We start from the raw sequence: 24060 nt of genomic DNA on the forward strand, positions 1-24060 counted from the left end.
ATTCTCTCAACTGGGAGCAACTGGAGCAACTAGCTTTCTCATTACTGAATGACTCATGCTAGTGTAGGTGATATCTTCAAATGTAGTGTTCACTTCCTGGGTCTTCAGTAATACTAAGGCTAAAGAAGCAGACAGTGATTCACCTGAAGAGGCGGATTCATGTCTTTAAAGGCAGAGATGTTAATGTAGGAGATATTGTGAAGAGGCTGAAAGCATGCTTTGTATTCAGTCATCCTGTGCCAACCCTGCAACCCCAGAAACTGGTACAAGAAGCAAGGGAGAGTTCCCACTTTTATACATAAAATCATAGGGGATAGGGTCACAGCTTCTAGGCTGAACCACTGCAGGCATGTGCCGGCATTTCTTCAGTCCAGAGGGGGATGTCTGTACAGTTACAGACTGGTTCAGCCTAGCCAGGTTAGACTAACCTGCAAAGACTGAATCAATTCAGGTGCAAACTGAATGTCTGTCCCTAGCCAAAATGGCTGAAACTGGTTTGAGATGAACCTGGTTGGATGTAGTATCAGGCTTAACTGATTTTGGTCAAACTGGATTATGAAATTTCTGTCCCAGAAACCCCTTCCTGGTGTAAGTTAAATCACAGTCACCCAGCATCCCAGCATTTTGCAGCCCTGGGTTGGGTTGTGTTGTCTGCTCCGGAGAGCAGGGCTGGCCCTACCCCTCTCCTCTCCTCTCCTCTCCTCTCCTCTCCTCTCTAGTTGGAACAGTGAGGACTGGTGGACAAAGGGGCGAGGGAGGGTAAGCCTGGCTGGGGATGCAATCTAGTGTGTGGGGGGAGGGCGGGTGTACTGCCCCCCCACCCCCAGCAAACCCCAGCTGGGGTCAGGGGCCAGGGTGGGGGACTAAACACCTCTTCCCCCACTCAAATGTACTGCTGGCTGCAACTGCGGACTACAAATCACAGAGGCACCAGGAAGAGGAAGTGATGAACAACTCTGAAGAGTCCTGTTGCAAATCCCAGAGACCTTGGGGGCAGCAGGAAGAGGAAGTGAACACAGCTAGAGAACTGTGTGCTGCTCTAGCATTCCCCCCCCCCCCCGGTTTCTAGCCTGAGCCACTGCAGGCGTATGGCTTCATTTTGTGTATCAAAGGTAAATGTTTGTTCACTTGTTTCAGTTTAATCTGTACCACTTAGACTAACCTGCAAAGACTGAATCGATTCAGCCTCGGGCTTTTTGACTGTCTGTACCTAGCCCAAGAGTTTGTAGTCAATTAACACAGCTCTTCAGGCTGCTCCCTCATTCCTCCTGTTTCACACATTACATTCACGATATAACACCATTTGTTTCAGTTAATAGCATTTAATAGTTGGAAACAAGTAGGAATTTAATATAATGCTCTGAAACCTTGTGCTGGACTGATGTAAATCTGTCTTCTATTGGTCAAAACCATTATACTACCTGCTTATTTCCTTAACTTTATTTATATTTAGGTATCTTGAATGTTGTGTTCTGATCAGATATTCTTTTCTAAATAATATTGAATGAAACCATGTTACACAATTTTTTTGTGTACAGTGAAAGTTTTTAATTGAAATAACCATAATCTTGGCTCATTTTGTGCTTCTTGCTACTAGGAGGGTAGTGCTGTAGACATGAATTATACTTTCACTTTTTCCATTGCAGGCAGGAAGATTTGGATATGCATTTCTTTAAATAGTGAGGTGGTGGCTGCCGTTGCATGAGTGAATCTGAAAGAGAATTAACACAGAACAAAATTTATTTCAAGCCAATGGAGGAAAGAAGGGAATAATTTCTTCAGCCTTCTAGGAGATCCAAAAAATTAAAATCCTGCTCTTTTTTTGGGAAGCTGTCCACAGTAACCCCAAAGCCCAGTCTACCACTGGAAGTTGCCTTTGCCCTTGTGAGTTCTTGCCAGGGGGTGTGTGTGTTCTTGAGCTCTTCTTCCTCAAAAGTATTCATGAAAAAATTGAGAGGCAGGTAGACTTCATTACGTGTGTCCAGGATTAGGTGGAGAGCACAACAGGTTTGTTTGAATGTTTATGCATTTTTCTTGGACTTAGGCAGCTAAATTTATTAGTACAGATGTCTTTTAAGCAGGTGGCTAATAGTATCACTTTTTTTCCAAGAAGGCAAAGTAGGATGTCTGCTTAAGATACCTAACTAAAGAAGGGAAATCAGAATAAATTAAGCTAAGTTACTTTGATGTAATTTTAATACTTGCCAGAAGAGTCAAGGTATTAATTGTTATCATGTCAATATAATAGATGGATGTGTTTTAACAGTGGCCAGATACAACTGAAGGACATGATATAAAAAACTAAATAACAGTTATTTATCAATTTAGGGAACTGATCTAATAACTTTTTATGAAAAATGCTATGTATTTGGATTTATCAGTAAAAAAAGTTAGAGCATGAAAAAGTTAATAATAAGATCCTACATGCTCTTAATCTAAGCATACTGTGTCCCAGCTTTCAAGCCACAGCTTGTCAAGACTAGTAAGCATATAATGGGGAAGGCTACGAGGTTAGTCATGAAGGTGGTGTAAAAGAAATGTAAAGCTTTGATGAAATGAGCAGCTGAAAACAAACCTGTAATGTTGTTATTATGCTGATTATTTAAAGGCTGAATTTACTTTCATGCATTCTAGTGATTACAGAGCAGTTCTTAGATTTCATAAGAACCTGAGCAACTTTATTATAACAATTATTTTTTGTTGCTTCATGCTAAAACTTTTTACCATCATGTTTGACAATGCTGAACTATTTTTTATGCCAGTTAACCTCTTGGTGAGATTTATAGTGTCTCTGTTTATTTTTAACATAGAAAAGTTATGAAATGACCAAAGTTTGCAACATAAGCATGATGCCTCAGGCATCCAAAAAACTTCATTCAACAAAAATTCTAAGTTCTGAGTTGCTTCAGCTACAGAGGCCATGAGATGCTATGACATGTCTTAATCTTATTCTGAAACTTGAGCTTTGTAGGCAAGTTGAAGAGTGTTTCTACCTTTAGAAACGCCCAAGGTTTATAGTGGAACATACTGACATACCTTCCTCAGTACTGTGGAAGAAATCAAACTTCACATTGTGGTTGAATCAGAACTGACAGAACCAGCTTTTCTTTATTTAGGGCTATACTGCCCTAAATAATCACCCACTTGTCTGTTTCAAGGGATTTCTCGAACTCTATATGTTTACAATCATATTTGTACTTAAGACAGAGAAAGACAAAAAAAAACGACCTTGGAGAAACAAAACAAACAGTAAATCACACACAGGCATACAGACAGTTTACTTAAAGAAGACATCTGTGCACAGGGTAATATATCAAGACAAAACAAGGCATGCAGGATTCCTTATCTCAGAACATTTAACTGAAATAAGCAGTATCAGCACTTCTGGTCTTTGTCTGTTTTCCTAGTCAAGCAGGCCAGATGCCCGACCAAATCCAATACCACAGTACCCACCCAGGGAAATGGTGCCAGTTGATGAGTTATTCTTCTAGTCTGTGCACAGTTAAGTCAGCAGTGACACAGCAATGACACTGGAGAAAGTTCTATTTACTGATCACCCTACTTTACTAGAAATCTATCTATTTTCTGTTAATGTCTTCCAAGGCTCTGCCAATGGTTATTAGTCTGTTTTAGTTGAAGATGATTTTTTGCTGAACTCAATTACTTCTGCTTTGTTTTGATGCTGTTAATGGAGCAAAGGAAGAATGAATCTCAGAACCAGCATTTACAAAGCTCTCCAATCCTTTAGTTGCTTCAGCTCCATGTTAACAGATTATCAGATGGAATATGCCCCTTGGATTCTTGAAACATGGAGATGGTTGAAATAGTGATTTTGTTGAGTGATGATCACAACATTCAAGGTATTAAAATCTTGTGAAAGGTTTGCAGTAAACGGAGAGCATTAATTTTGCTTAGGGTTTATTTGAAGGGTTTTCTTAGGGTTTATCTATGTGCAGAAGATGACTGGAAGACCCAGAATGACAGCCTTTGTGGTGTGGCTTCTGTGGTCAAGTAAAAGATTTCTCATACGTATTCTCTCTTCTGAGAGAAATGATATTCTTGAAACATTTATGCTTGGCTTCAGAAAGGAGCAAAAAAAAAGTAAGAAGGCAAGCAGTAAAAATGGAAAAGATTCCCAGCGAAAGCAGTTGACCCCAAGGTTTAGGGGAAAGGTTATCCCAAGTAGTTTTCCCATATCTAATTTTAATAAATATAATACAGCATTCTGGATTTACAATCATATGCTAAGATGATTTAGACAAAATCATGTGACCTCCAATAAGGAAGCAGTACTTTTGAACTGGACTTTTTATCCTAAGGTACACTTGATTATAATTGAGCGAATTTTAAATGGAAAGATTAGCTCTTCCTGAATCGTAAAATTGGGCTGGAAATCTTAAGAGGGCACTTTCTTAAGATGTTTCTAATGTGCTGTGGTATGTTTTATTTTTGGTGTTTGATAGCTGCATGCATTCCTAGCTCCAGATGGAAACCAGAACTACAAAAGATGGTGAAAAAACATTTCAGAACCTAACAGATATTTGTTTCTAGAGGTGGGCAGGGAAGTGGCTGTCTCTTACTTCTGCAGTCAGGTTATCCTTTCTGTATCATAACTATTAGTGTATATCTTCCTCCCTTTCACTTCCTGACATCTAAGTTGCTGAGAAACAGCCAATAAAGACTTCTATAAATCCTGTGGCACATCCCTCATTATGAAAGCACCTGAGTTCATTTTGTGGTTCCACCCATCATTAGGTGCAGGTTTCTTTCCTATACTTTGTCGTATAAGCTGAAGACTGCTGAATAACAGCACCTCCTTAAGCAGCATAAAAATAAGCTGGGCTAGGGGATGGGAATAAAGTTTACTTCCCTTTCCATTTCTTTTCCTAGAAACTTGCATAGAGTTTTATCATTTTGAGCTGCTGTCTTATTTGAGACTAGGAGTTTGATACATATTTGAAATTCATGAGCTTCCTCAACAGGGCTTGCATTCAGTGTTGCAGTGCTTCCGGGAAACACTTCAGTGTAAAGTTAGCTATAAATCCAGATTTAAACTTTCTCCAAGTTCAGGAGTATGGGGAATATTTTTTGATACTTTGTCTGCTTTGAGACCATTATTAACTTTCAATACATTGTATATAATCTCTGCTTAACAAAGTTTTAGCCACAGTAGCAATAAAATGTGTAAAGAATATTCAGTTTTCTAATTCCTTCCTGCTGCCTTAATTTAAATACCTAATAAAGTATAAAGAGTATTTTGACTTCTAGGATTACTGCAATAAGCCATAACTCTGCCCTTTTATTTTTTTGCCAAATGAACAAAAGTGCAGGGTGAAGATTTAATCCATCAGTTGTAAATCATACTGAAAGAACCAGCTGATATTACTTTGGTTAATATTGAAATTTGAGAATTTGATAAGTAATTTAAGGAATGGGTTCTTAGGTCTCAGCCATAGTTCAGGTGGAGCATTATAGTTCAAGGAGGCTTATTTTTTGGAGTTGAACTCATTTAGTGGAGAAGGTGTAATAGATAAGATACTAAATAGTATTCATTTCTACCAATATAGCATAAATATTGGACAGTCTTAAAACTCCTTTGCAAAAGGAGGGGACAACAAGCAACCAAGGTATTTTTATAAATTTTCACTGGAAATAAAAAAAAATTCTAAGAATACCTTAAAAGTAAAACATGGAAGCTAAGTAATCAACACTACATTGTCTGATACTTGTACAGGAAAAATGTCTGAAGATAAATAGTTAGCCAGTATATCAGAACCAGAGTTGATAAAAGATCCTCCCTCTGTTCCCTTGCCAAATCACTTCCCTATTGTTGTAGTTCTCCTTAGAGGTGTAAGAGTAAATCCAGTAATAGCTTGGATATAGCCATTAGGAAAGAAGGAAGAAAAACACAGAACTTTGGAATGCTTAATATTTTAATAAAGCTATTATTTTATATGGTTTACTTTGTTCAACTCTTTGGCTCAATAATTTAATGTTAGACTTTTGCTGACTAAAAGCAATAGCCCATCATGAAAAATGTCAGGGGCACATCCAGATGAGCACGGACATTTTGTTTTCCCAGGGACAAGTAGCAGTGACACACTTCACATTGCCGTTTCTTTTCCCTGGGGAATGCCCATGCCATGCGCGCACCGGTGCATGGCAGGTTACCCTGGGTTGGGTAGGGGAGGCTAGGGACAGCAATTGTGGTGGCCCCAGCAGCCTTAGCTGGGGTCCTTGGGTCCTCCTGGAGCTGCAGCTGCAGCTGCAGCAGGAAGCCTAGTCAGCAGGCAGAGCATATTTTTGGCCAGCCAGGCTCCAGTTTTGGATGGTGCATGCTGCCACCATGTATGCCACCCTATTTTTTTGGTGTGGGTTTTCTTTGACTCCCCATGCTGCTACCCTTCATGTGTGGTGCATGGTGCCGCAGACATTCTGCATGTCCGCACTCTTCCAGACATGGCCCGGCAGTCTTTGGAGATTAGGAGAGGAGAGACATCTCTTTAGATTTCTGACCACCTCCATTTGAGACAGGTAGCAGCTATGGGAGCCACAGTCATGCAGGTAGAACACGGCAGGCAGCTCAGGGCAATAAGAAGAGAGTTTATCCTGTGTGGCTTTTTGTCTTCTTTCCATTTAGTATTTGTAAGTTCAAGTAATGAAGTTCCAAACGAGGTGTGAGGCAAGCACTCTATGGGTGCATACACACATTAGGGACAGGTTAGATGGCATTAAAAAGGGCCACCTGATCTAACTTAATTCATCCAGGTGAAGACCTTACATTTGGATCCCTAGTTAGATCCATCTAAGTGTGGGCTGTACAGAAGTTCAGGAGAGTTAGATTGGTCTAAAAATGGCTGAACTGATCCAAGTTAACCCTACCTCAGAGGTATACTCAACTTAAATCAAGTTGGCCATTTTTAGACCAATCTAAGTGTCCTAAACTTCTGTACAGTACCCAGTGCAGCCGTAGGGCTGGGAAAGACCAGATTCTAGCTGCAGCCCTGGAGGTGTGCCTGTCCTGTGCCTTCCCTGGCACTGGGCTACTTTTATCCCACTGATCCCTCCCTTCACCCCCAGATTTGATAATGCTCTCCCTGTGAACCAGCCAGTCCCCATGAACCTGCCAAACTCCCCCATTGCACAAGCTGCTCCCAGTGCCAGTTTTACAAACATTTGCCATAGCCAGAAGCTGACAAAGCAAGTCCCAGCGGGGTGAGGGGTGGGTGGAATGAGGGGGTTGGCTTGCTGTGGGGGGTCTTCATATGGAGATGGAGAGGGGGTTGGGGGCCTAAAAATATCCCCCTAAGGCCTCCATGAGTCTTTCTGATCCTAAAAAACACTCCTGAAACCCAGCAACCCCTCCTGTGGACCCTGTTTGCCCCCCAAACCACCCCTGCTAGTCCATCCATCCTGACTTTCATGGGGTGGCCACTTTTAACTTAGTCTGACCTCCCGAAATGTCTGTGTTGAAAAATGGGAGTGTGTGCTCAGCAGATCTCAGTTCATGCTTCCTAACAAAAAGCAACTGGGAGCGTTGCAAGGGCTGCAGAAGAATATGGCTGTGCCTTGGGTCTCCTGTGGAGCCTGGATCTCCAAAGAGCTTCCCTCAATACAAGTATATTTTCCCTTTCCATTAATGTTGGGAAGGAGAAAAAGAAATTTTGGAGAAGAGATTCTTTTGGTGGTACAATAGGAGAAGTGAGTAGTACAACATGGGGGCTGGGGACACAGCTTTCCCTTTATAACTTTTTTTTAGGTTGTGAAAAAAATATTTCTCTATTATATGATTTGAGGTACTGTAGGGTAGGGCTGTGTGAAGCTTCAGGTGCTGATTCGATTTGGAGGAGATTCAGCCCACTTCGGCAGCTGAATCTTCAAATCTGAATCAAATCACGATACCAGTAAAAAGGTCTGAATCAATTTAAAGTTCTCTAAATCGATTCGGAGAGCTTCGGAGATTCAGGCAGTCCCCACTCACTGCTGCAGGGAGCTGGACCCAGACTCCATGCTGGTAAGTAGGGGGCGGTGGGGCGGGGACCATGGGGGGACCCCACCCACTTTCCTAGCCCCCCCTCCCCCCACCCCATGGCTGCCCTGCCTGGCCTCATGGCTCTTTAAAAAAATAATAATTAAAATAAATAAATAAATAAAAGCCCCGACTTGCTTGCTCCTGCCAGGCAGGGGCGATTCCTGCTGCTCACCACTGCCCTGCATTGCATGGTGGGGGGGGGAGTCCCCATCCCCCACCCACTCTCCCAGTCCATTGCAGGGCTTCTGGGAGCTTGTGAACAGAGCCTCTCATGTGGTGGGGGCATGGGGATAGCTTCCGTGCCTGGCAGGAGCTGGTGAGTTCAGGGTTATTCTTGGTTTTTGGTTTTAAAGAGCTGATGCTGGGGCTGGGTGGGGCAGCCATGGGGGGTGGGGCTTGGAGAGCAGGCAGAGGTTGGGAGGATCCAGCGGGGATCACCCCCCTGCCCCCACCTGGCAGCAGCTGGTGAGTTTGGGGCTTTTTTTTAAAAGAGCGGGGAGCTGGGAACAGGCAGAGCAACAGCCATTGATAGGGCTGGGAGAGTAGGTGGGGAATGTGGCCTGTCCAATTTGGCTGCGGCCAAATCTCTAAATCTGATTCATGCAAATCAGTTCAGGACAGTGATTTGAATCACTGAATTAAATCGCTGTCCCCCAATTCGGCTGAATCCAAAGTGAATACTAGCTGGTCTGCTGGCTTCACACAGGTCTACTGTAGGGTATACAGGAAGCTAGTTTAAAGATTACTAATATAGGCAATGGAAAAAAAACCTTAAAATTGAGTAGGTGTTTGTTGTCAGGCAGCAAAAATACGCCATTTGTTTTGGATGCACCTAGTTTCTCACATACCAGAGGTAGAGTAACTATCCATTCACAGTCATTCTTCAACTTGTTATTCAGATTAGGTCATAAGCCTCTTCATCAGCTCCAAATCCTGAATGCATTCCCTTGGTTAGCCTGCTTGCTTTAGTGCCTAAAATGCTTTCATTGCTGTCTATTCTTGTTAGTCCTGCAGAACAAACACAGCTATGCAAGAGGCGAGCTGCATTTTGTGTGATTTTGTTATGTATCATCAATAAGGTTCTTTCCCATTCATTTTTAAATGGTTATAGGTGTGCAGTTCCATTGATGACACTGAGGTTGTACAGCTGTCATTCAGAGCAGTCTTGACAGTTAGAAAAATGGCTTTTTACTTATTAAACAGTATCTTTTGACGTGGAAATCATACAGCAAGTGTAAGTTATGCCATGATACTGTTTTACAGAGTCATGCTTAAGGAAAAAATATCAAACATTTTGTTTCACCTTCAGAAATAAAACATTGTATACATTTTTAACTTCTCTGAAAACATTTTAGTGCTAATTACTGGGGCTGTGCGAAGCTTCAGTCACTGATTCAATTTGGAGGAGATTCGGCCTGATTTGGTGGCCAAATCTCTGAATTCAGATTGAATCGGGAGACCCATTAATCTCTCCAGATTGAATCAGAAGGCTCCAAATTTGATTTGGAGAGATTCGATGACTCAGCCATAAACACAGCTGTATATGTATTTTCTTTGTACATCAAGGTACCAGGCGTGGCTCGTGAACACTGAGATGGTGGGGTGGATGGAGCATCCTATGGGAGTGCAGCAGGGTCCTGCTTATGCTCAGTGGCGAACCTGGAAGTGGACCAGAAGTATTTCTGAGTCTGCCATGAAGTGCACCGCCCTCCTGGCTCAGCGACTGGTGTGTCCTGGGTCTGGGGAGGCACCCAGGGTCCCCCCGTGGCCGATTGCTGAGCCAGGGAGGTGTGGGGGGTCCTCCGCGTGCTTGGCAGTGGACCCAGAAGTGGACCAGAAGTACCAAGCGTGTGTAGTGAACCTCCCTCCCCCCACATGCTCCTGTGGGATACTCCATCCGCCCCACCACCTCAGTGTTCATCAGCTGTGCCTGGTACCTCGAGGTCCATAGAAGAAACATATAAAGCTGTGTCTGTGGCTGAATCGGAATCGAATCTTCAGATTCCGCTGAATCAAATCAGAACAGTAATCTGAATCAGTGAATTGAATCACTGTCCCCCAACTCGGGCCAGATCCAAATCGAATACTGCCTGCTTTGCGCACTCCTTCTACTTACAGAGTTCCAAATTACCAAATCAAGAATCTACACTGATATTCTAGTGTCCATTGGAACTGTTGGATTTTCATGAATTGTACTTCTAAATTTTTTCACCTTAACACAGAATGCTTTTTCTAGAAATGATCTGCACAAGAATATATATATCAGGGGATCCATGCAAATATTTGTACTAGCTAGCCAAAGAGTACCTTCTTTGGCAATGAATAATTGATTCTGTATGCTACAGTCCATTCTCTGGTGGGTTTGACTTAGAGTGTATGGTACTCTAGAAAAATGATATGGAGCAAAACAGATGAAAAAAACTATGACAATGATGAATACTTTCCCTTTGGTCCTTCGTTTGCTTTTGCTATCTTTCTTCTGAGTTTTTCTATAAGACAGGTATACCGTTTTGGTAATAACTGCATAAAAGATAAGCATTAGAATTAATACAGCCCAGAAAACAAACTGACAAATATAATTGACAGCTTCATGCCATTTCAGTCCTAAGTGATTCTTCAGAGAAGCACACTTCTTCACGGAGAGGGATGTGGCTTTTTTGTTTGATAAAATCATGTTTGGCAAAGAGAGACTGAAGAAAGAAATCCAAACAATCCCTGCAAGAATTTTTGCAGATGTGACATTTTGCACCCAAAGCTTCCCATAAGGTCGTGCAATTTTGAGAAATCTGTCAAAAGCGATAAGACCAAGTAGTACTATACTGACATACATTGCTTCATAAAATATCACAGCTGAAACACGACAAACTAAAGCTTTAAGTTGCCATGGTCCTAGTCCTGAATCAGTAAGAATTTTCAGAGGAAGCATTAAAGTCATTATAGAATCAGAAACCAATGTGTTTTTAAGGTAGACTATGAAAGTTGATGTGCTTCGAATTTGGAAGAAAGCCCAAGCAGCCAAACTGTTCAGTATCAGTCCAATAAGGAAAACGATGGTGTAGAGGACTGGGAACACTACATGTACAATTCTGGTGTCTCTATGGCAGATCAATGATGTTCCATTGGAGAAGCTGACAACACTCCCATTCATTTTGACAGAAACTGGGGAATGAAATTATAAAACATACATGATAAGATATACACAAAATGACATGCTGTTTACCTATACATACTGCTTTCTAAAATATTTTGAGAAACGTGCACTAAATAGTTCTCTTGGGCAAACATGCTCTAATTATATTGTATGCAAACCCTGTTCCCTATGTAAACATCAAATAAGGTGTTTCAGTGGGAATTCTTTTTTCATAATGAAAAGTTAGAAATGTCATGTAAACCCCATAAAGCATGTTAATGGAGGGCTCTGTTATTATACATTACAACCTCATTACAACAAACTCTGTTGTTTACAAACTTCTGTTTTTAAAATCCCAACTTTAGGAACCATTTTTTCCCCATTATTAGTTTTAGGGTGCATCAAATTGTAGCAGGCAGCCTATTTTAATGAATTTATCCTGGTCCCAGGCAGGCTTGTTACAATGAGGTTAGACTATACAAAGATAATAGGGCACAGCAGAATGACTTAAGGGAACGTCTTGTCTTCACATAGCACATGACAAAACAAAATCCTGATGAGCTGAAATATCAGAGGTATGACATAAAATAAGCAATCTTTTGAGAGAGAATCTATGCTGTGAATTAACCTTGAAGTTAATAATGATGAAACTTCAAGGTTTTGAACCTTAGCAAACAAGCCATATTTCATTTCTCAGCAAAATTCTAAAACAGTTCTTTGTATAAAGGACATAAACTAAGAATTATTCATATAATTTGCATGTTACAGTTTACATATTAAGTAAGTCTACTTGACTTGAGCATCACACGTATGCAGACAGCTTGGTATGAATACCTGTATAAAGGTTATAAGAAACGAAATTCACCTGTTTTGAAGGAAATGATTGCAGTTTTTGTGTCGACTGAAGCCTTCAGTAGTTCATTAAGAATGGGGTAATATATCTTCAGATGAGAACTGTTTTGTTTTGCTTTTCCCCCCTAGGTTTCCTTCCGCTTTGTGGTGCATTGAATTATTAACCCATTCTGTGTACTAATGGGTACATATTTGCTTTCATTCTGTAATCACAGACAAGTCTAAAACTTGCATACAAGAGGCTTTTCCAATCTTTTGTTAATCTTAGAAGGCAAAGTTTCCATGATAAAACCTCTGCAGATCTATTTTTTACCTCAGACAACAACTAAGACATCTATTACTGATTCTTGTCAGCAAGAGGATCCCTGACAGGGTGGGTAATACTATAGGCAGTTATTATGTTTCTAAGTAGAAAAGTTCAGATCTGGATATTGACTTTACCTCCAATTACTGCCAATTTGTGTTTTACATATCTTCTTTGACATATGTACTGGAAATAATAATGACTTAATCACGTACACCTACTTCATAAAAGGTCTGTTTCCATTGTTCTGTTCTATAGATATACAGCTGCAATTATATTTTGGTCTGGTGCAGAGGGGCCATAAAGCTGTGGACCAGCATGGTTTTGTAGGTGCTGTATATATGTTTGTGGTGTGTAAGTCAGGCCACAGCAAGATTTTATGGGCATTCTTATGCATTCCTCTGTGTCACTGAGGATTACTGTGTATAAGCTTTGTGTATCTGTGCATCTGCTCAAGTTTATAATAGAGATGTGTGGGCTTTTTATTAATGAGTCCATTACCTAAAATCCCCACTTGTTTTTCCTGGCTTTGTCCTTCCATTTGGCCTTGATGAGAGCTAATTTTTGTTACATATATGTGTTTGACTGTTAGTGAAAACAGCAAAGTAGCCAAACCTGACCTTTCTCTATGTGCATTGCAGCTATGATGCCTTATACCATTTTAGGTTGAGTTTCTTTTGTATTTTATACTCTTTACATCTCTTGCAATGTAAGCTGTTTTCTAATATGGTAAGCAGACTTCACTCCAAATTGGTAAGTGTTGTAAATTTCTGGGCGGGGAAAGGAGAGGGAAGGGGCACTTTCCACATAGTGCAGCTTTAAGTGGAATTTTTGCTGCTTACTACATTGTCCATGGATGTTATGGGTTCCTGCAACTGCTTCTTCAGTGACAGGAAATCCTGTTTTTTGACCCTTCTTAAGAAAGCAAAACCACAAATGTTCTCAGCTGCAAAATCTGTGGTGCGCAACATTTGCGAACCACATCATACATCTGTATGAAGTGAGTAATTGCTGAGGATAGACCAGGGAACCGGAAGCAAAAATCACTCTTATATCATGTCAGGAGTAGGTTAGGGGTTAAAATCTTCTGGAAAATCACTCAAATTGGAGCTTTGCCTCATGAGAAGTCTTTACTACCAAATGTACATATAAGGCTTAAGCAAACCTAAATCAAATTGTGAAACCATACTTTCATTTGGATTATTGTTTTGTTTTTTTTTTCATTTGGGTATGTTGTTGATGCTGCATGCATGTGCCCCTGGACTTCCTCTTCTGCATCACCCATGAGAAAGTTCAAGGCTGAGTAGAGCCTCGTGATGTGTGCATGCTGACTGCTGCTCTTACTTTTCATAAGGGTTATTGCTTGTTCAGTAGCATGCCATGAGTGACCTGATTTACAACCTTTATTTTCACCATTGTGGGCAGTCCTTATCTGAAATTGTTTATATATCTGATACAGTAGATGAATTTCCTTTTTCCTAACCCTGTTTTGCTCATAAATAGTGTTGACCACATTAGTCATTAGTCATTGGGAAAGTTTCCTGCTGAGTTAAGCAGATGTAAATGCTGCAGATCATGGATTGCACCTGTTTTGGAGAAAGTTACAGTTTAACAGACCTCTTGCTGTATAGAATCTGATGGGATCAAGAATTTAGGTGTAGGATACCTTTGAAGTGAGGGATCCTAGGTCTATATAACTGCCTACAAACACCCATATATACCTATTTCACCTATATCCCTGCAAGGGTGGCTGCACTGGTGCATGTCCCCAGCAAACACCACATAGATGATGATGGTTGCTGTTTTATAAGAAACATCTTTATATTAAGCTGGTGAAAGACTTTCTTCAAGGATTCAGTGACATGCACTTCTAGCTGCCAAGACTGACAGATGCTTCCATGACTAACTATGCTAGTTACAAAGTCTGTTCAGTAACTGGTTTCATGTTGTCCATAATATAACACAGTCACACTTTCTTAGTTGCTAGGATGCTTTAATTATGACACACAAAACTATGGAATCGTTAAATATTTGTTTTACTCCAAACAACAGAATAAGCTATAAAACAGGCCTAAGATTGTAAGTTTTCTGCGAAAACTAGTATGTGAGTGAACAGATAGTGAAAGTAATAGCTGAAATGTCCATGGTAATGTTCAGAGGGGGAGTCTGGTTAGTATTTGCACTAGCAGTATAGTGTAGCAGCAGTTAACTTTATATCTACTTAAAGCCCTTTGCTCTTGGAATTATTTATACTGTTGTCAAAGCTGCATTCCTGATATTCCAAACAGAAAATGTGTAGCAACTTTCAGTAAACAGAGAAAATAGAACTCTGGAATAATGGAAACAAAACTGACCTTACTACTTGGTATTATTTTAATCTGTTCAGTGCTGCCTCCAACTGAGTCCCAGGCATTTTTTGCAAAATGAGTTTTTAGTTTTATTTTAAAAAATCATATGTATTTATATAGTGTTCTCTATAAGACCATAGTTCTTTTGCTGATCTTTCATACCATATTGTAAGGGATTTACAGGGTTAAATAAAGTTAAGATAAATTTGCTTATGATACAGCAGTGTTTTTTACTTGATACAATTATTTAAATAGTCAGTAACATTCCAAAGGTGAATACAATAATCACAACTTTGTTAATATGCTATAATTCAATGTAAATAGCTTATACATACTCTTCCTTGTTTTTAATAGTTAGGCATTTGGAGGTAAAATAATAGCTTCCTGTTAATAAATGTATAGTTAGCCCTTATTTTCTCTAATAATAGCATTTTGCAGATTGTAGGTTTAAAGATTAATTGTGTTGCAGCTAGGATTTCACCTTCTCTCTGCAAAAAAATTCACAATTAATAAATTATTCTCCAGCATTCCATGACTAAAAAGTTAGCATCTTCTTTATAATTATTGTAGTAAGCATATAGTCTGTGATATAGCAAAGAATACATGCACATGTTTAAATTCAAGGATGTGAGTTGTTTCATTGACTTCAGTGAGACTACTTAGCTTAAAGTTAAACAATACTTTAAGCATTTTACTAAACTGTGGCCATTATCAGTAGTTCCTCTGTTCCAGTGTGTCTGATTTAAGTAGAGAATGTTTTTTCAGTTCCAAAGGAAGCAAGTGAAACTTTAACCTTTGACTTTATTGGAAATAGAATTGAAATAATTAGTATAGGAATAAGTAGACTGAATAGCAATGTTTTATGTATCTCAGCTCTACATTGGAGTCTCCTCAGAACTATCTCCATCAGTACGCTCTTTAATTTTTGTTCCAAGCTCTGAAGACGCCTGTTTGCGTAGCATATTGAGCAAGGATTTTCTGAAAGACTTGCAAAGGAAAAAATAGATAAATGGATCTAAGCAGGCATTTAGAGATGTTAACCAGAGGGTGCTCTCTTTCATATAAAACAATGTGTTCTGAGCAGAGCATTCAAAAACATCTCTTGTTTGACTCAAGGTGTAGGGGATTCTGGTAAAATGGAATGGAACAAAACAAATAAAGAACACTGCAATAATAATAAAAACTTTCAAATTTACTGTCTTTCTAGAAACTTTCCCTGTGCATTTTGTTCTCTTATATGATTTGTACAGTTCTTTACTTATGAGCATGTAACATACCACTATGATAAACAAATTAATCCAGAAGATTAATTGGCAGATGTAGTTCACAGTTTCATGCCATGTTAACCCAAAATTGGATTTCAAGAGAGCGCATTTCTTCACTTTTTCACGTGTCTGTTCCTTATTTGTCAAAATCATGTTAGGCAGGGAGAGAGCAAACATTGCTATCCAAATGACTACGGACAGAATCTTCGTGCTGAGGAGGTTGCTTGATGTTTTAAATGGCGTGACAGTTTTCTGGTAGCGATCAATAGTTATTAGACCCAGAAACAAAATGCTGATGTACATGGTGAAGTAAAATATAACTTGTGACACCCGACAGACGAATCCCCTCAATGTCCAAGGTGCCAGTTTTGCATCACTAAGAATTTTGAATGGAAAGGTCAGGATCATGAAGATATCTGAAATTACTGTATTCTTAAGGAAGATGATGAAATTGGATTTACTGGGGATTTGGAAAAAAACCCACATTGCCAGACCATTCATGACAATGCCCACAAGAAACAGAATTGTGTAGAGCACAGGGAAGAGAACTTTACTGAATTGGTTGTCGCTGGTGCAGTTGATATCAGTTCTGGAGGAGCTCAAGTTGTAAATAGCTTTCATTTGTAGTTTGATATCTTTTCCCCTCTGTTAGAACAGAAAAGATGAGGATTATTTTGATATTCCTTTTATGAATATTATTAGGATTTATGCTAGCATAATTAATTATAGTTATCATTTCACATGGATGACAGACTTACAGATAAAGTGCCAAATTCAGAAGTGACATTGGTTTATATTGGTCAGACTTAATTTACACTGACTCTAGAAGATCTTTTACTTTTGGTAGATTTGGATTCCCTTAAACCTTCTGAGGGCATGTCTGTAATGAATTGCAGTATCTTTGGCATAAGAAAACCAGTTTGGGTACCCAATAAGGATGATGTCATGGTGGTAAAAGCTTCAAAGTGGGCAGTAGAAGTCAGTGCAGGTTTCAGTATGTGCTTACATAGTTTGCTAAATTATATAGTCTTCATGTTGTTTAGCCTTGGTTGGATTCAATCCATCTGCTGAGGGTGTGACTAACTGATGCTGGTGCAGAATCCAATGGATCTAAGTCTAAATCAGGGGTAGGCAATTATATGGGTTGGAGAGTTGCTTAGGGACTTTTGGTGAGCTGGTGTGGGTAGGGGGGAAGGAAGGGCATGACCTGGCTCAGGTCACAACACCTCACCAGAACTCCCTAAGTGGCTCTGCCCCAGTTCTGTGGGCAGGGGCATGCTGGGAGCAGATTATGGCTCTGCCCCAGGACCTGGCCCCATGCTGTCATCACCCAATGATCCCAGCCCTGGGGTCTCCATGGAGACTGACCTGGGACCCCTGTGGGCAGGGCATGCTTGGCCAAGCAGATGGGATGAAGCCATGGGCAAGTGGGGAGTCACAGCTAGGAGGTGGAGGGGCTCATGGGGCAGTGACACTGGGGGGCCACTAGCAGGGCTGCAGTCTGCTCCCAGCGTGCCCCTGCTTTTGCAAATAGAGCCCATCACGGTGATGTGGGGATTGGATCATGGCTCTGCCCTGGGCCCCAGGCCAGTGCTGTGAACTGCCCCATAACCTTGGCCCCGCCCACCCGTTCTGCTCCTGGAAGCTGCTCCCTGCCTGCCTGCAGCCCCATCCCAGCCAAGTGTGCTCTGCCCAGACTAGTCTCCATGGAGAGCCTCACCCACCTGCTTTGTGTGGTGCCCGCAGTGGTGGCTGCAGAGTGGATGGGCCAGGGTACCCTGGCAGCAGGGCCAGGTCCTGCAGTGGCAGTGACACTGGCAGTGGTAGTCAGAAAGAACCACTGCCACTGGGGCTGCCAGGAAGTGGAGTCCAGCTGCTCCAGCCCTGCTGTGTGCCCAGGGGTGGTGGGACTGGTCATAAGTGCCACAGCTTGGGCTGCACTGTTGGGCCAGGCAGGGCTGAAGAACCTGCTGCAGGCTATATAAAATCTGTTGGTGGGCCAGATGTATCCTGTGAGCCATATTTTGCCCATCCTGGTCTAAGTGATCTGATGCACAGGCAGAAGGAAGCAGAAGAAGGTATATGTCATGCTGTGAAACTCCTTTCTCTGAATTTGTCCCACTGAGTATTCCTTTTGGGAATGCCACTTATATGCCATGTTTCCTAAAACATTTATTTTGTGGAGAAGGGTTAGCTCATCTTTTGTGTATTGTTTGTGCCACCTTGTGGATAACACAGACAATGCACTCCAAAGAGATTGGGAAACAGGAGTTTTAGATATGACGGAACTTTCCACATGACAAATGAGTCCAGGAGCCAGGACTCTTATTTCATTTTGGCTTCTGACCACATTTTTTTTCAAATGGGGAGGGGAGAAAAGAACCACATTAATGTAGAGATGAGAGTAGTTGCTTTTTGGGGGTAGTCTAACAGTGATGATTGGATAAACAGCTGAAAGAACAGTACATTTCTGCCACCTTTTCTTTTTTCTCCACTCCCCCCTCATCCATACTTCTGCCACAGTCCCCAAGTTCCACAAGATTTATAGAGCTTTGGGTTTATCTTTTGCTACAGTTTTATTTTTTGGATTGATATTTTGATTTTTTTTTTTTTGCCTATGCTTGTTTCCCTACATGTTATCAGTTTTATCTCCTTTCTCTTTTGTTTTAGGCTCATTTCTTTCCATATGTTGACATCACCTTTTTAAAACTTCTTCCGAGATCATCTTCTGTCTGTCTTTGTCCTCATAGCTATATTACAGTTATTTGAATTTGTACTTATGTAGTTAGGGTGGAATGAGGAAATGAAATAACTTTTGGATCGTTCCTTTTGCTGCTGCTACTGCTGCTCAGGATTTGGGGAGGGAGTGGGTGGGGTCTGAGCCAAGCATATTGCTGTGGTTCCTTCAACTAGCTCAGATGCTGGAAACTGGAAAAGAATACATGAATTGGCTTCTCTGATCAGCTGTAGCAAGATAATGGGAGGACACTCAAGTTGTTATCTCTATAGCTGATCCCCGTCCTCAGTACTCTGTCTGGCCAATTGGGCTATCGCTAAGGCATTTGTCAGCTCGCCAGCTTCTGTGCTGCTGCACAGTCCCTTCTGTTTGGAGGAAGGAAAATTGTAGTGAATGTTTTGCAGCTACGTTGTCCCTGCAGTTAGGAAATTTGTTTAGTGTTCATTGTGAGTCCCTGTAGTCACCTGTTGAAGTGGTGGACCATTAAACCGTTAAACTTTAGTTCTCAGAGGATGTGACGCTTTTAGTGCAAAATCCCCTAGCAGGCCATTCCCTGAAGGAGAACTGAATGCTCATTGGGGCAGCACTATAAGAAGGTTTGTCCCCACACATACTGGAACTGTCCTACCTCACTTATCAAACTCTGTCTCATATTTTGGGCAAGAATGGAGACACCTGTGTGCCAAGGAATGTGTTTTGCCTTCTGGTTGTCACAAATTGAAATAGAAGTTTGGATGTGCAGTTGGCAGACACAGAAGCATTCTCCATTCTCTGTTGCTGTGGATACCTGGGGAGCTTTCAAACCTAAAGCTTTTTAAGTAACCAGGCCCACCTCTTCACATGATGATCCCACACCAAATCTACCTTTGGGAAAAATAGACTATTGGTATCATAATATAGGAATGGGCATGTGTTTCAAGCTTTAGATATGAAAACTGCACTTACTCAGATTCATAGATAATTGGTTATAGAGTCTCAGCTATTGAGATTAAAGATTTAGCATTTCCTGAAGGCTAGAATATGTAATCATCATGAGACTGTTGGTTGGAAAACACAGTAAGCATCAAATGGTGGCTTATTACTAATACGTTTAATGTTGCTTTTCTTTGTCCGTGTCAAAGGTGGAAAAATGTGAAACAAGATGGGAAATGCTGCAAGAATTAATCTGGCAGAATGTTAATAGAAATAAATTATTTAAAGTAATGGATCTTGACAAGTCAGAATATTTACTAACAAATCCTTTTAAATAATTGTACATAAAAGATTGTTCATTTTCAGGAGAAGAGGTCTCCGAATGTATATTACATTGTTGTCCCAATCTACAGTGTCTGTGATCTGTGTTCCTTCACAAATAACTTGGCGTCTTCCTACTTTTATGTTGGTTATATGCACCCACAAGTTGTACAAAATTTCGATTTATCCCCTTTGCTGCAAAAAATATCTGAATTGACTGTTCTGGAATTGGGACTAATGTTAAGTTCTTGCTGGAGTTCTATTACAGAATATTTAATGGTAAAAATAAAGCTATCTTAGTTCAAGTTTTGTTTCAGTTTAGTAGCTTGTTTATTCAGTTATTAATAAAAGTTAGTAATCCACACTGGGTTTTCCAAGTGACTGATACAGATTTTGTGATTTTTGACACACAGTTATTCAGTGGTAAAGACCAAGTAGACTGAGGAACTGCAGAAGGATCTGGCACTATTGAGTGAATGGGCAACTAAATGGCACATGAAATTTCATGTGGCTAAGTGTAAAGTGATGCACATTAGCATAACCCTAATCCAGTAATCTAAACTATACCTGCACTATGATGGGCTGTACTGTTAACTGTTACCACATAGGAAAGAGAACTGGAAGTCACTGTAGACAGTTCACTAAAAACATCTGCTCAGTGCTCAGCAGCCATCAGAAAAGCAAACAAAATATTAGGGATTATTAAGAAGGGAATGGTAAGCAAAACAGAAAGTATCATCATGTCCCTTTATAAATCCATGGTGTGTCCACACCTTGAATACTGGGCCTGCCCAGTTCTGATCCCGACACCTCAAAATGATATAGAAGAACTAGAGCAGGTACAGAGAAGACAGTAACCATGATTAATGGTATGGACGGACTTTCACGTGAGGAGGGATTAAAGAGGTTTGGCCTACTCCGTTCAGAAAAAAAGATGCTTGAAGGGACTTAATAAAGGTTTACAAAATACTAAATGGTGAAAAGAAAGTAAATAGGGATTTATTATTTACTCTCTCTTTCAATACAAGAATTCAAACAAAATGAAACTAGTAGGTAGTGAGTTTAAAACTAATGAAAGGAATTTTTTCACCTGGTGTGTTATTGAAAAGTGAAACTTGTTACCACCAGATGTTATAGAAGCTGACAGGTTAGCCAGATTCAAGAAGGGATTGGACAGATTCTTTGAAGAAAGGGGCATCGGTAGCTGTTGATCATGGGAGTTATGGGTGCAGCCTCTGAATCAGAACTTCTTTGACCTTAAATGCTGGAGGCTGCAAGTGAGAGAGAAACAGTGGGGGAAAAAAACCCTGGTCATACCTTGTTCACTCTCCCTTTCAGCATCCATTCTGCCACTGGGTGACAGAGGATACTGGACAAGATGGACCTATGGTCTGAGCCAGTAAATGGCAATTCTTATGTGATGTTCTTCTATATAAAAACATGGATCTGATCATATTTAATCCAAATCTTTTGAGAATTGAGAAACATCAAATTGAATTATAATAAGAACAGTTTTTAGGCACTTTACTATTCTAAAATAGTTACATTCAGATAATATTGATGTATTAATGTCTTCATTTAAAATGAGGCACGTCAAACACGCAAGGTTTTAAGAGATGGTATGCACATACCATCTCACGTAGACTCTCACATACACTCTATGAATAGGCGCTCGTTTTTATGTCTACACAGATTATTATAAGCTGGTTCATAAATTCCTTTCATTTTTTAAAGTAAAAATAGCATTTTACTGCTAACTTAAATCATTATTAAATGGCTATGCACAACTGTGAAGAAGAAGAAAAGAGCATTTTCAAAAAGAAAATTACCTTTGCACTGTAGACAAATGCTGAAAAGTGAAGCCTTCTCTGTGATAGAAGGTTATTATTGCTAGCAGTGAGTCATTTATGGTTTCTTTTTCTTCCTTTCTTTCTTTTCTTTTTCTAAGCCTGATGCTTATTAGTTTATAAGAAAATCTTCAGATCAAAAGAGTAAGAGAGTGAATGGGGAGGAAGCAGTACATTTCAGCCTTAGTATTTAGGACAGCCTCTGGCTTGGAACTTAAGCGTAGAAAGACAGCCTCTGGCTTGTCTTCAGTTGCGTAGAAAGTCAGTCTCATGGTCTGAGTGACAGCCTCAGTGCTTCTGCTTCTATTTCCTGTAAAAGGGGGAAAAGAGAATTGGTTAAAAAAGGATTAGGTGCATTATCTTCCTGCTTTCAGCCCAGTTGCAAAAATATTTGATAAAACTACAGGTCATGTATACTATAAAAGTATTTACATACCATGTACTTTGTGTAGCTTTAGAAAAGTTCAGAATAACATGATAAGCATCTTTGTCTTGTGATGTGATTATATATGTGTATCATTAGTGAAGATGTTCAGGCTTTGCTGTTCCTATTATTTGCTTAGAAGTAATGTGTACATGATTTGAATATATACATGATTTGTTAAAGTGGTGATTTATTAGCTTCAACTAGCAATATATTACCTTACAATTTATTGAGTCTTCTTGTATTTTATTTTCAGATTTCTAATGTATTTACTACAAGTTCATGTTATATAAAGCCCTTTGTAAGAGGAAGGATTTTGCAAGGAATTTAAAGAAACATAATACAAATTAGAGTATACATTTTTATTGATTTTTAAAAATCTGTACTTACTCAAACAATGAAAATAAAATAGCTTGCAGTAACAGGTAAGTTAGCTGACAATTGTATGCTATTGCACAAATCAATTTAACTGAAATTTAAAAAAAAAAAATTCAAGAATGCAAACACTAGTTTTGTATAAAAGGGGCGGAACTATATTGGCTTTTATGCTCATATATGAATAGTAAATACAGATTTTTAAAATCAATAAAAACAAGTTTGTGTGAATTAAATTACATGTAGCCTCATCGTCATCTGTAGGACCTTCTATGAACAACTTGTGAGTTCTAGTTGATGTCATGACCTGTATATATTAATGATCAAAGTACAAAATTAATTTTGTTTTCTGTGCACTGGTGTTGGTTTTTGTTGGTTTTTTTAAATAAAGATTCCTCTGTGTTTTTACCTTAGCTGTGTACTCCCATATTAAGGTGAAATGCATGGGAAAAATCTGGTGGGTTCTTTTTTTTTTTTTTGTACCTCACTGAGAGCTAGTAAGAGAACAATGTTAAATTTAAGTGCACTGGGGAAAAGGACTTGTTACCTCCCAGGGAACACAAGTTATCCAGTTCTGGATTCTAGATAGGTGGTGAACAAATAGCAGGCCAACTGATGGAAGTGTGAGGCAGACCAGAGAGATGGGGAATGTGATGGGCAGAAAATGGAGGCTATAAAAAAGGGGGACTAAAAGCTGTTAAAAACAAACAGCAAGCAAAATGGGAAGGAGCCTGCTCCCTCCACTGTCTTCCCTGTCCAGGCCCCAAAGATTCTTATCAGAATGCTAATGTGAAAGAGCTGTGAGGATACTGAAGCAAGAAAATGAGCACAGACTTGTCTTAATTTTTTTCTCTCTCTGCCTATGCATATAAAGTATTTGGGAGTGCTAAGTGTGCGTATGCACCCCCCCTGCAGCAGATAAGTTTGTGGGGGAAGGGCAGGGGGGAGATTGGCATGGGATGGAGCCATCAGTGGCTTGTCTGGGGGGTGCCCGGTGTGGGGGGAAGAGGGGAAGTAGCAGCTTCCGCTGCTGCATGCACCCTAGGAGGGCATGGGAGGCATGTGCCCCTGGAATTGTGTGGGGGATTCTTCACAGTGTGCGTGTGGGGGTGGGGGAGAGGTTGGGCCATGCCATGCTTGGGGCAGGCGGCGGCAGCACTGGAAGGGATTTTTGGGGTGGGGCCAGTGAATTTGGAGGTGGCTTCAGCCCCCCTTATAATCTCTCTCCTAGTGCCGTTGCCACCTTCCCTTAGTGCTTCCTGGCCCAGTCCCCACTGGGAAAAGTCCAGAGTGGCCCCAGCCCACAGCCACAGTCCGCCCTGCGCAGATCCAAGGGGCACCCGCCCCACTCCCCCGGTGCCTTCCCAGGGTGCATGTAGTGGTGGAGCCACATCCTGCAGACGAGCTACTCATGGCTCCATCTCATACCCCACCCTGCCTGTGCACTCATCTGCCCCTGCCCACTCCCTCCCTCACCCCTGCTGCAGCTGCCAGAAGCCTGTGGCCAGGCTGC

General features: G+C 40.6%; 3 protein-coding genes across 11 annotated transcripts in view; 1 reads left to right on the plus strand and 2 right to left on the minus strand.

The window, feature by feature from the left end:
- The window catches only part of MED12L (mediator complex subunit 12L), a 315648-nt gene that overhangs the window by 202496 nt on the left and 89092 nt on the right, over positions 1-24060 (plus strand). The window lies entirely within an intron of this gene.
- On the minus strand, positions 9091-21830 carry P2RY13 (purinergic receptor P2Y13). Of its 2 annotated transcripts, none has more exons than XM_090055419.1 (2): positions 12028-12824; positions 9091-11191 (listed from the first exon to the last, which is right to left on the minus strand). In XM_090055419.1, the coding sequence occupies exon 2, from the start codon at positions 11178-11180 to the stop codon at positions 10176-10178; it is 1005 nt and encodes a 334-aa protein (XP_089911545.1). In that variant the 5' UTR covers positions 11181-11191; positions 12028-12824; the 3' UTR covers positions 9091-10175. The 2 variants fall into 2 exon arrangements, with proteins under 2 accessions (XP_089911545.1, XP_089911546.1); XM_090055420.1 differs by lacking the exon at positions 12028-12824 and adding an exon at positions 21731-21830 and having other exon boundaries at positions 9189-11191.
- On the minus strand, positions 14322-21869 carry P2RY12 (purinergic receptor P2Y12). The gene is made up of 2 exons (XM_090055418.1): positions 21731-21869; positions 14322-16576 (listed from the first exon to the last, which is right to left on the minus strand). The coding sequence occupies exon 2, from the start codon at positions 16550-16552 to the stop codon at positions 15542-15544; it is 1011 nt and encodes a 336-aa protein (XP_089911544.1). The 5' UTR covers positions 16553-16576; positions 21731-21869; the 3' UTR covers positions 14322-15541.

The sequence above is a fragment of the Crocodylus siamensis genome, chromosome 6 (assembly GCF_052110815.1).
Source record: "Crocodylus siamensis isolate JL-2025a chromosome 6, ASM5211081v1, whole genome shotgun sequence".
Classification (NCBI taxonomy): Eukaryota; Metazoa; Chordata; order Crocodylia; family Crocodylidae; genus Crocodylus; species Crocodylus siamensis.